Here is a 13,382-nt window from a genome sequence, read left to right as displayed (position 1 = left end):
AATCCCTCCGCGTGCTGCCGGAGCGAGAGTATTGCGATTAGCTGGGCAGAACACGTGACTAAAAGCGTTAAATATATTGGACCTTGACAAGGCGTTACACGACAAATCTGGCGGCAAATTTTAGACCCAATCACACATCCCATAAATGTCCTAACGCGAGCGTAAATCGTTATATATATATATATATATATATATATATATATATATATATATATATATATATATATATATATATATATATATATATATATATATGACATTTAAGTGTGTCATTGTCAATATTGTGTCGGGTTTTTGCTAAAGTAATTTCTACCACTACAGGGAAAGTTGCGATTTGATGAATCGCTGTCAATCAAGCAGGAGAATGATATTATACGTGTTCTCAACCACTAACCTATTCAATTAGGTATGTCTGTGACACGTTACTATCAAATTATAACTCAGATTAAGGAAGAAGTGTGCATTTCCAGCTATGACAGTATGAATCGAAAGTTGCAAGATCGTGTAATCAAAGATGGCCACGTCAATAGGTTGTCCATACTGAAAGAATTTGTACTCGCCACACATATATCTGGTTTGATTGTAAGGACTGGTCTACGGCAAAACATAACAAGAATATCATATTCACTGTAGGCAGTGTATTCTGAATCACATTACAGCATACTATAGATGTAATCGTAATTATGTTATTTACTGCCATAGTCGAGAAACCGATATGCTCTTTTCTTCTTTTCTTATTCGTAGTCGTGGAAAACCACATTTATGAATTTTTTGTTAAGTCCGGAAGTAGATGAACACGTTTCCAATTTTTTTCAAGACCTGTACCGGTAAAATATTTTGAAATTCACTTTTGTTTTTGAGTCGGATAATAAAGTATACAAAAGTCTTAAATTATACAGACTATCACATAACGATCATATATATTTGTATGAGTATAATCTTCGTGGTAACTCCAACGGCGAAGATCAAGTCTCTTTTATTACTGCAGTACTTCACACGTTCAGGTTTCATAGTAATGTACTGCCGTAATGTGCGGGATAAACAGTTATTAAATCTACGTGGTGCTGGAGACAAACCTTGGTTGTCAGCTGCCAAAAGGTACTCTGTTTTTGTCAGCGTAGTTGTAATTATTTTCACTCAAACACTGTCGCATTTTCGTACAAATGGTACGCAACTGAAAGTATAAAATCTTCAGCTTGAAATAAGTAACTTAAATGTAATCTCTTACCATCACAATCTTTTATTTTGTTACTTTAAACCACACATAAATGTGCACGTAAGATATCAACTAGCCTAAGGTAGTTAGGAATAAATTATTTTGTAAAACACAATGAATTTACACGGTAGTGAAATAGCAATCCACACATACACACATATACAAGAGAGAGAGAGAATACAATTCTGGGAACAGGAGCAATTATTTTCTTTCTGCAGTATTTGGTATTCAAGTGTTTTGCTACCAGAGTTTGATAAAAGTTTGTTAAAAGTCATGTCATGGAACAACATTTGTTGCGATAATACCTTTAGAGTGACTTTAAATGTATAAATATACATAAGTAGTGAAGGGGGATACTAGAGCGACAACGGGAATTAGCATTACAGGACCCCTTGGGAACATATAGCGACAATGGAAATTTAACATGGAGAAAAATCGTGGGAACATATAGCGACAAGGGAAATTAACATGGAGAAAAATCGTGGGAACATATAGCGACAAGGGAAATGAACATGGAGAAAAATCGTGGGACTGTTGAGCGACAAGGGGATTTTAACATGGAGAAAAATCGTGGGAACATATAGCGACAAAAGAAATTAGCATGGGATTTTTTTTTTTTTAAAAAAATAAAAGATAAAAAAAGGGGAAGGCAATGGAAAGGCTATCTCTTTTCGAGAAATATGGCTGGCCCTGAAAAGGGCCTTTGGATTTATGTTAATGTATTCATTAACATAAAGGGCACCGCATTGGTCTTCTTCTTGTCCTTAGGCTGCGTCTTACTGTTGGTCCGTACATCAGCACTCTTTTCAGGCATCCTTGTCTTTCGACGTAGATCCTACGTATCCACAGGCTGGTGTTTGTCCTGTGGACAACGGTCCACTTCGATCGGACATACATGAGCAAGTCTGTCCGAAACATCATGGAAGACACAAGGGTGGATGACTCAACTGTGGTCCACATCTTGAAGCGACGAGAACAGGTGAATCAATGCACTGAACTGCGCTTATTTATAGGCAGAGGTAGGATTGAAACGGATTGAGTTCATTCACCAATCCGAACACGCGTTACAAAATTCAGTCAGCCCGCATCCAATCCGAAGAGAGCAGTCTGTGACGTCTGTTGGTCTATATAGATTCGCTAGCGCTTGTGTGCAGTCAATCTATGCGACAGTGATTCAACATGACGGAAACTCAGAAAACGATCCATTGGGCTGCACCAACAGGGGAGATTGCCCAAGGGAACCCGGACTTACTTTCAGAAGAGGTGAATTGGGATTTTGTGGATTTTCTCTCCTCGCAAGAATTTGTTCCGGAACCTGCGTTACCTTCTTCATTACCGCAAATGGAGAATTTTAGACAGAGACAGAAAGAAGAATTGGAGAAATTTATACAACGACAAAAGGAAGCGGAACAAGCTTTTCTCCTACAGCAACAGCAGCAAGAAGAAGAGGTAAGAAAAAAACAACAGCAGCAACAGCAAGAAGAAGTAGCAGCAAAGAAACGAGAGGGTGAAAATCAAACGGTCACGGTACTGTTGGACATTTTAGCGGAGTTAAGAAGTCTGAAACAAATGTATCAGACTTCTTTATTACGACCGAAGAGAATACGACCTTCCCGAGCTAAACACGTCAACACTGTGACTAAGCCTACCGTACCACCCTTAGTGATTTCAACCCAATCATTATCATCATCATCAACATTACGCAGTCCAGAAGTAGGTCTTGGCCGTGGCAAAGGCTTAAGGCAGTTAAAGTTGATTGCTTAAACTCACCACTACACCATAAAGAAAAAGGCCCTTTTCAGGGCCACCCACATTTCTCGAAAAGAAATACAATTTCAATTTGCCAATAACTCGAGAAAAAAACCCACCCATTTTACCCTTATAGTACGTGTCTGTGTATGAGTGCGTGAGTGTACGTTCTTATTTTAAAAGCAAAACTCAAAGACACTTACCTTATATCATTCATTTATTCTTTTCTCCATTTTTTTACAATCCAATTCACAATTCACAACACAACACTTTAATAAAAAGTTCATTGACTTCTTCTTTCTCCTTGTTTAGTCTCTCTGTTTTTTAAATTTCTTCACCGTCTTTTCCTCATTTTCTTCCCTTCTTCTTTTCTTCTTCTCCTGTTTCTTTGCCTCTTGTAAATAGAATTGTTATCTTTCTTCCTCTTCTTCCTCTGAAGAATCCCTCTCTTCTTCCGAAGAATCCTTCTCTTCTTCTGAAGAATCCCTCTTTTCTTCTGACTCCTCTTGTTTCTTTTTTGGGCAATCTGGAGACCAATGTCCTAATTCTTTACAATAATAACAGGTATCTTGACTTTTGTCTTTTTTAGTCCCTGTTTTTTTTTTTTTTTTTTTTGACGGTCTGGACACTCTGAAGACCAATGCCCTTTCTTCTGACAGATATAGCAAGTATCTTGACTTTTATCTCGAAAGGAGGGAGAGTAGTCCGTAGGCTGGTCTGAAGAGAATTTTCTAATGACCCCTCGCAAAGCTCTGACGAAACGTTCCATCTGGTTAGTCTCTTCCATCGTTGTGCTCGGCTTGAGAGTGAAATGAATAGTGAAAGGACAAGACACACACCCTTTTTATATACGCTGGTCTGCTATGACTATAAAGTAGCTCATGGTGTTTGAACTTGAGTCATTTGACTTTTTGCTTTCAAGATGAAACGATCTAATTCATTTGAGAAGAAAGAAGAAGAAGAACGTAAGAGGCAGAAACGTGATCTATCGCCTCGTACCAGAGCTGAAATCTTGGCACAAATTCATGCTAGTGATTTTGAAGAGGACATGAGTGAACCAGAATCAGAACCCTCTAAAACAAGTTCACCACCCTTAGTCAACCCTGAAAAATACTATTCCATTCGAGAGACGGAAAAGCGCTCCTCTAGAAAATTTAGAACCACGGCTTACAAATACACGGTGAAGTTTAAAGATTTCAAGGCTGAAGTGCCGTTAGAGAAAGCAGAAGTGTTCATCACTGAGGTGTGGGATTCTTTGCTCACTTCACTCAAGCAACAATGTCAACCCAAAGAAGACGATCGCTTGAGACTTTCTATACAACACGACGGTTTGAAATCCCCTGTTTGGATCGAGTTTAGCACCCCTGCAGAATTGACCGCTTCCAAAGTCATGGACAAGATTCAACACGTGCAACAATCTAATGACCAGTTTGACATCACCGATGGAAAAGCCACATTGGACATGACCCACGTCTCTCCTCCTCAAGGGACCGGACGCAAAAAGATGTTATTGGTGAACGACCTGCGCAGCATTAAGCGTAGCCTTGTCCAAATTCACAATCCTCATGACCAGATGTGTTTAGCCCGTGCCATCGTGGTGGGACGAACCTATGCCAACAAGAACGACACGGTAGAATGGAAAAGAACCTGGAAAACTATTCAACGATCCGATCGAGCCAAACAACGAAACGAAGCAGAACTCCTGTTGCAACAAGCTGGCCTGTCCAAAGACACACCCTGTGGCATTCCTGAGATGCAAAAATTGCAAGATGCGCTAGCTCCACGATACACCTTGAAAGTGCACCCTCAAGAAGTGCGCGGGCCTTTGTTGTTTCGAGGGCAAGACTTTAAGGACGGAAAATACATTCATGTCTATTATCACGATGAACATTTCGATACCATTACCGCCATCACCGGATTCCTGGGATACGGTTATTACTGTGAGAAATGTGACCATGGTTATAATAATCGAGAGCAACACAAGCATTGTGGATCGAAATGCTCAGGATGTTTGGCCTCTTCACCCTGTCTGAGCGAAGAACCAGTGCCTTGTTCAACTTGTCTGCGCACGTTTGTTAGCCCTACCTGTTACCAACAACATCTGAAAACGCAAAGTTCACAGAAGAAATGTGCTTGTCAACTCCTGAGATTGTGCCCCACGTGTGAACAAGTCATACGTACCAATAATACCAAGGCACACGTATGTTCAGGAAAAAAGAAATGTCACATTTGTCACACATCGTGGACTTGGAACACCAATGCTACGTGCAAAAATACCAGCCCCCACCAGAGAAAGAGGACGGTCACAAGAAGAAAGGCAATTTCATCTTTTTCGATTTCGAATGCATGCAAGAGACCGGTATTCACATTCCTAATCTCTGCGTGGCTCATCGAGCGTGCGTGAAGTGCATTCAAGAACCTATCTTCAGTCATTGCCCTCACTGCAGCAAGATTCCTGGAGGGCGTGAAAAAATCTTTCGGGGACCGAACACGTTAGCCGATTTTGCCCAATGGGTCTTAGACCCCATCGACAAGACGTGGAGCCAAGAGGACATCGAACTTTACGGAGATTGTCATCGTCATGCCACGGTGATGGCTCACAATTTTTCCGGATACGATGGACAGTTTCTTTTGAGGTACTATACGGAACAAGGCACCGAGCGTCCTAAAGTGACTTTGAACGGAGCCAAAATCATTTTCATGCAAGTGGGACAAGTACAGTTTAAAGATTCGATGAGTTACTTGGCCATGCCTTTGAGTCGAATGCTTAAAACGTTTGGAATGACAGAAATGGCTAAAGGGTACTTTCCACACTTTTTCAATACGGAAGCCAATCAACACGCCGTTCTACCCCATTTGCCTGAGGCTCACTATTACGACCCTGACAATATGCGTACCGAACAACGAGAAGCTTTCTACGCTTGGTACCAGATTCACGCCTCGGACCCTTTCGACTTTCAGGAAGAAATGCTAAAGTATTGTCGTTCTGACGTGGACATTTTACGGCGTTGCTGTGGAAAATTTCGAGAACTGTTCATGGAACACGGAGGGGTCGATCCTTTGAAAGAAGCTTGCACCATTGCCAAAGCGTGTTCCCTAGTGTATCGACAACGATTCATGCCTGAAAACACAGTGGCTGTCATCAGCCCTCAAACGACCCACTATGTCAAGCGTCAATACTCGGTCAAAGCCCTACGTTGGTTACATTACTTGTGCGACAAGGAAGACAAGTGGATTCAGCATGCCCACAACGGAGGGGGTGAAAAGACCATCGGAACGTATTCGGTCGATGGCTGGGACTTAGAAAACCCCAAGATCGTGTACGAGTTTAACGGTTGCTTATTTCACGGATGTCCTGTTTGTTACCCTGACCGTGGTACTAAAAATCAGTTTTTGCAACGAACCATGGAAGACTTGTACCAGGACACTTGTCAGCGACGCCTAAAATTAGAACAGCAAGGATACCAAGTGGTGGAAATGTGGGAACACGAGTACGATCACCGTATGAAAACCGAGTTTAAACGCCTCGTGGAAAGTTACCAGTTCATGGACCCGCTGAACCCGAGGGATAGTTTGTACGGAGGAAGGACCAATGCCACCTGTTTGCTGTACCAAGCCGACGAAGAGAAAGGAGAAGAAATCAAATACTTGGACGTGTGTTCGCTGTATCCCTACGTGTGCAAACATTGTCGCTTTCCTGTAGGGCACCCGCAATTGCTGACGAAACACATCGACCTGAAAAACATTCGACAATACGAAGGTTTGACCAAGTGCAAAGTTTTGCCTCCCACGAACCTCTACCATCCCGTCTTACCTCACCATTGTCAAGGCAAACTGATGTTTCCCTTGTGCCGTACTTGTGCCGAAACGTGCAACCAAGACCAACCTTGTCAGCACAGCCAGGAAGAACGGGCCTTGACGGGAACGTGGGTCAGCGTAGAATTGTTCAAAGCTCTGGACATGGGATACCAACTGTTAGAAGTGTACGAAATTTGCCACTTTCCCTAGACACAACAATACCGCAAGGGTGACCCTACTCAGAAAGGCATTTTCGCCGACTACGTGGATGCCTTTTTGAAACTGAAGCAAGAAGCCAGCGGCTATCCTTCCTGGTGTCACACTCCCGAAGACCAAATACAATTCAAAGAGAAATACTACGAACAAGAAGGCATCACTTTAGACCACATCGAGAAAAACGAAGGCAGGCGATCGTTTGCCAAAGTGATGTTAAATTGCTTGTGGGGTAAAATGGCACAACGACCGTGTTTACCCAAGACGGAATATTTGACAGAACCTTCCCGCTACTTCCAGATGATTCACGACAAAACCAAATACATGAAACACGTGGACGTCGCTCGAGAGAATTTGATCTTGGTCAATTACGAAGAAGATCTGGACTTTGTACAAGACGACCCTTTTGGAAATGTCATCATTGCGGCTTACGTGACAGCCCATGCTCGCTTAAAATTGTACGAAGCTTTAGAACTGTTAGAAGAACGCGTCCTGTACTTTGACACGGACAGTTGCATTTACATCCATCACCCGATTCAACATCACCCTAACATCGAAGGAGACCGTTTAGGAGCCTGGACAGACGAGCATCCCGACGACAAGATTCTAAGTTTCGTCAGTGGTGGTCCTAAAAATTACGGCTACGAATACCGTGACAAACAAGGAGAAGTGCACACGACGTGCAAAGTGAAAGGACTGACTCTGAATTATCGTACCAGTCGAGTGGTCAACTTTGGGGTATTGAAAGAAGCCTTGCAATCGGGAGAGGATGGAAACTTTAAAGTGACCACCTACCAACCGAACAAAATTGTACGTTTACCCACTCACCACATCGTCAGTCGACCCTTGGAAAAAGTCTATCAAATTGTATACCAGAAGCGAGTTCGACTTCCCAATCATTTCACCTTACCGTACGGTCACCTCGGTATTGGTCTGTATATAAAAAAGGAACCCTAGGCAAGATCGACAGTTCATTGTGACTACCAAGACCGAGCGAACAAGATGAATACTTTCAGAGAAACACAGAACAAGTTGTTTAGAAGGGCACAATTCAAGTGTGAGGCTTCGGAAGTGGAATGCGATTGTGAGCCTTGCGATGGGTACGATGCTGTACGTTGTGACCTGAGCGATGCCGTAAAGCATCATGGGAACTTTAGTGTCCCTACCCCTATCATGGAGAGTGATGCTGTGCGTGTCAAACCTGAGGGATGCGAAAGTGATGCCGCTCGTCCTCTTGGACATTTTACTGGGTTTCGTTTTAAAGGGGAATGTTCACCTTCACGTTTACCCCCCTACGGATGTCATCCAGCCCTGAGCAAACTCCTACCCATGGTCACTCAACCCTCATCGAAACGAACCTGTGAAAGACGAATATTCTTTCCTGTGCGTTTGTCGGAATACTGCGACTTTGAAAATCGTCTTCAATCGTTCAAAGGAAAATGGCCAAAGTATGTGGGAGGACCGACCCCCGAAGAATTAGCCAGAGCCGGATTTTTCTACTTGGGCGAAGGAAATAAAGTCAAGTGCTTCAGTTGCGGTGTGTGACTTCACCACTGGGAACCGCAAGATTCGGCCTACGTTGAACATGCTCGATGGTCACCGAATTGTCATTACTTACCTTTAGTGGGACCGAGACATTGAAGTAACTTCTTACCATAATAATCTGTTCATGGATACTTTACAAGAGAACATTCGTGCTTTTCCTGTGGAGTTGAGAGAACGCATTTATCGAGAGCTGGTCAAAATACAAGTGAAACGTAAAGAACAGTTGCATCCGTTACGTCACCGGTGTTTGAACCACTGGTACCTGAAGATCTATACAAGGATTGATTCAATTGAAAGTGTTTCATCGGACAGACATTGATGAACGATCCTCTAGTTTTAAAAAGGATTGGTTTGGTATGGACGATTCTACCTACATCATTGTAAACGTACTGCATCGAATTCCAGAGGAAGAGTTAACGAATTACCAACATCTTTCACGCAATGTCAACTTGGTGAAAGAGGAAACTTCTGAACGAATTGTAATGTGTAGATTAGTGACTCAACGATTTAAATTCGACACTGAAGTAAAACCATGTTTGTGCAAAGAGTACATTTCTTGTGTCAGACCAAAGAGGATTTAGTATGACCTATTCATGGATACTTTGCTAGAGAACATTCGTGCTTTGCCTGTGGAGTTGAGAGAACGCATTTACCGAGAACTGATCAAAATACAAGTGAAACGCAAACTCAAAGTGATTCGTCCGTTTTTAAATTATGCTCTGTTCCAAAGTACAAGAAGACTGATTATGAGTGGATATTACATTAGGCACAAAGTTAAACGAGGCTATTGGTCACCACCCAACGATTCCAAAAACAGTGTATATACTTATGGATACTTTACAAGAGTACATTTTGGGCTTGCCTGTGGAGTTGAGAGAAAGGATTTACCGAGAGCTGGTGAAAATACAAGTGAAACGTAAAGAACAATTGCATCCGTTACGTCACCAGATCTTTAAGCACTGGTACCTGAATGGTATAAGAGAACTGATCCGTTAGAAATTGTTTCAGTGGTCAGACATTGTTCAATACTTCCAGGCCCCCGATGATCCACGTGTTGATCATTTTGGTTACTTCGAGATTCACCTAGAGCAACCCATTGAGGAAGACGAGGTAAAGGATTACCAACATATTTTCCGTGGAATCTACTTAGCGGAAGAGGAAACTTCTAATCGAACTCTGAAGTTCAGGTTACAGTATGCAAGATTTACATTCCCAACTGGAAAACGAACATCACTGGCTAGGAAGTACGTGTATTGCTTTCGAAACAAAGAGACTATAAAAACAGGCTGTTATGCCACGACTTATGTCGTATGTAATCCAACAGATTCCGTGGAAGGAACTCAATGACCATATTCAAACCGTGGATCTTTACCATCAATTATTACAAGAACTGTATCCATTCAATTTGGGACGACAAGTGGTGTGTGTCTTAGTGACTTGTTTTCTGGGATTTCGTTTACCAGCCGATTCTTTGTGGACTCTTTACGATCAGTACTTACCACCTCCATGACCTTAAATGGTCACGAAAAACTCCTTTTGCTCAAAGCCTTGCGGTTTCATCTGGATACTTCTCGACCTCAACAGGAAAAAAAGATTCGTCAACTTTTAGCTACCCAAGACGTGTATGACGATGTGTGTGTAGCTTGTGACTTACATCCCCATTGGACAGATGTCCGTGCCTGGAAAGAATGGGGTTTTGAGGCTTGGACCCAAGAAGTGGCCCAGTATGCACGAGAGTTGCTCAAGAAAAAAAAGTTACTTTTCAACCCGTGTTAGTGACGGTGCCAGAAGAACCCGTCACCCAGGACAGGACTGTCGTGGACAGGCCTGAAAGACCCTTTAGGGAGGACACTTGTGTGACCTTACCCCCTACTATAGAACTGGTTAGAACATTACCCAAAACATGTGGTTGTTGTACCGACACTTGTGTTTATTCCACGTTCATAGTTATCATGTGCCTTTTATTGTTGTACTTAAGCCTTTGGCTTTTATGTATTTTTGTCTTTCGTATTCATGTTTGAAAAAAACATTCAATAAACGTGTTCTGAAAAAAGTATATAAACTCTTGATTAGTTTGTTTTCGTGTCACAAGTGACATTTCTCACACCATGGCTACCTCTGCTGTCTCTGCTCCGTCTTCCTCTACTGTCAAAGTCATCGACGAACACTTAGATCGTACCAGTTGGGAGGCTTTGTATCTTCGCCATCCCTTTAACATGCTCATTGCTGGACCTAGTGGTTCAGGCAAAACTGAATTCGTCAAACGTTTGATCGAACATAAACATCATTTGGTCGATCGGCCACCTCAACGGATCGTGTGGTGTTACAAAGAGTGGCAATCGGCGTACAGCCTCTTGCGAGAAAGTCAAGGCGATTCCATCGTGTTTGTGGAAGGCATTCCTAAAGAAGACGACGGCATCGTCCCTGACTCCCGTCAAACCCATTTGGTCATTTTCGACGACATGTTAGGAGAAGACGAAGAAGAAATTAAATTGTGGTTCGCGCGCAAAGGGCATCACCGTAATGCCAGTGTCGTTTACATCACCCAAAATTTGTTTCAACAAAGTAAAGCCCATCGCACCATCAGTCTCAATGCGCATTACGTGGTCTTGTTTAAAAGCCCTCGAGATAAATCGCAAGTGCAAGTCTTAGCGAAACAGTTAGGAACGCCTTGGCTGACTCAGGCGTACGACGATGCCACTCAAATCCACACGCCTATTTACTCGTCGATTTGAAACCTACGACTCCCGATGATTTGCGATTTCGTACCCACTTGTTTCACCACTGGTGCCAAGACAGAGGGCCTGTCCTGTACACGTCTCCGTCCTCGACTTCATTTCACTCCCCATGAAAAAAATCTATAAAAACCTCAGATCTTTTTCGACTGTCTCACACAGTGTGAACATGACGTCCCTTCAGTCGCATCTTCCCGTCAAATTGATTCGTGCCTTGTATGGCATCAGTCGAGAAAAAGACCCACAAACACGAGCTCGTGTCTTAGAAGCTAGTCTCAAAGAAGTCTTACGATGGTTCACGGTGACGGCACGTCAATTACTCCAAGGAATCATTCAGATTCCTCATCAAACCAAACGCTTTTTCGATCGAAACAAAGTCGCTTTGGTCCAACTGGCTGATCCCCGCATCGACACTCAAACCAAAAAACAAATCATTTTGAAACCTGGAGGGAGCGGTACTCTAGGAGGGGTCATCATTCGCTCACTCTTAAGATGGGATCCTAATGCCCCCAAAGTTATCCCGAAGACAAAAGTCCAACGAAGCCCCAAGAAGAAAAAGAAAAACACCAGGTCCCCAAGAAGAATAACTTCTCCAGTGGCAGGACCCTCCTCTTACCAGACACCACCCCGGAAAAAGAAAAGAAGCCCCCAGAAAAAGAAACAGAGAAAAAGTCCCCAGAAAAAGAAAAGTCCACAGAAGAAAACTAGTCGCAAGAGAGGCACTTCGGCCAGGACGCAACCTTACACTCGCAAACCACGACCTGCCACAGCGTGACTGCGTCTCCGGCAGCCTCACGTTTGTCCACTTCTCCGTTGATGTCACCAGGAACTGAAGAGTACTTGGAGACATTGATCACACCAAGAACTTCTCCGCTGATGACCCCCAAAAGAACTTCCCCAGTGGCAGGACCTTCCAATTTAGTGGCAGTGGCTGCTGCTCACAAAGTACCTTCTCCCAAAATCAAAGTCCATGAAAGATCGGGCATGTTACAAAGTTTACTGGATTTGTCCAAGCAAGAACTGGTTCGATTTAGTCCGTTACGTACCCCTGCACGACGTGTCATGCCTGTCATCAAACTAATACGACGTAAAGACAATCAGTGGCGACGCGTTCCAGTATAAAAAAGGCCTGTGACCGAGTAGGGTATCAGTGTTTTTTAGGTGCTCCTAAAGACTCAAAGAAGTCACCCTCCAGAAAACCCCAAGGAAAGAAAAGGAAAGGACTGCCACCACGTTTAGCCAAACATGGGGACCTGTTATCTGTCCTGTCCAAAGCTTCTCCACCCCTACGAAAAAAACTCATTCAAACGGCCTCCAAAGAGGTCATCGATACCGTGTGCGAATGTTGTTTGAACGTTTTGAAAGGCACGATTCCTTTGTCCAAACACCAGAAACAATGCTTAGGCAAACATCGTCACGTTCTTCGCCAAATGGTTCAAAAGAAAATTCCCATTCGTCAAAAAAAGAAGATGTTAGTGCAACGTGGAGGTATTTTACCTCTCTTGTTAGGCCCCATACTGAAAGGAGTCTTGGGAACCATGTTGGGAGGACTGGTGGGAGCAAGATAAAAAGGCCTTTGGAAGTCCCAAGATCTCAGAATCGACCCCTGACAACCCCATGGAAGGACGAAAACTAGATTTAGTGCCTTACAAACGATGGATGGAATACCATCGGTGGTAAGAACAACACACGCCGCATTTACCTCCCAATCCCAATTTGAGCGAGATGTCCCAGTTACAACACGAATTGCAGTCCTTGATGGATCGCCAAGATTTATCCGAAACAGAAAAATCGCAAAAGTACGGTCAACTCTTGCAACGACTGCAACTCTTTGACCAGAAAGCTTTAGACGAAACAGCTCTACCCACTTTGAAAGATTTTAAGACCTTGATGAAAAGTCCAGCACCATCACCAGTACCAGTACCAGTACCTGTACCACCAGTACCCGTGACCAAGACAGAAAAAGGAGAAGAAGAGGAAGGGTTTCAAACTCCACCAGAAAAAGTACGCAAGTTAACAACACCACATACCTCCAGAATTGGATGGATTAAAAAGATGATGGCCACCCCTTCTTTCTCACAAGAGAAAAAGAAAGTGAAGACAGAAGTGAAGACAGAAGTGAAACA

General features: G+C 43.1%; 1 protein-coding gene across 1 annotated transcript in view; it reads right to left on the bottom strand.

Annotated features, from left to right (window-relative positions):
• Window positions 1–293: 293 nt before the first annotated feature.
• LOC149795915 (uncharacterized) overlaps window positions 294–13,382 on the bottom strand; it is a 46,031-nt gene continuing 32,942 nt past the window's right edge. Inside the window, exon 9 of the mRNA XM_089964150.1 lies at window positions 294–1,174. Coding sequence (XP_089820276.1) covers window positions 1,134–1,174 — 41 coding nt within the window. The 3' untranslated portion in view covers window positions 294–1,133. The remainder of the gene's footprint in view (window positions 1,175–13,382) is intronic.

Source organism: Sinohyriopsis cumingii, chromosome 7 (genome assembly GCF_028554795.1).
Source record: "Sinohyriopsis cumingii isolate HCF-2022 chromosome 7, ASM2855479v2, whole genome shotgun sequence".
In the NCBI taxonomy this organism is placed as follows: domain Eukaryota; kingdom Metazoa; phylum Mollusca; class Bivalvia; order Unionida; family Unionidae; genus Sinohyriopsis; species Sinohyriopsis cumingii.
Note: the sequence above shows the minus strand (reverse complement) of the source record. Positions and strands in the feature narration are given on the sequence as shown.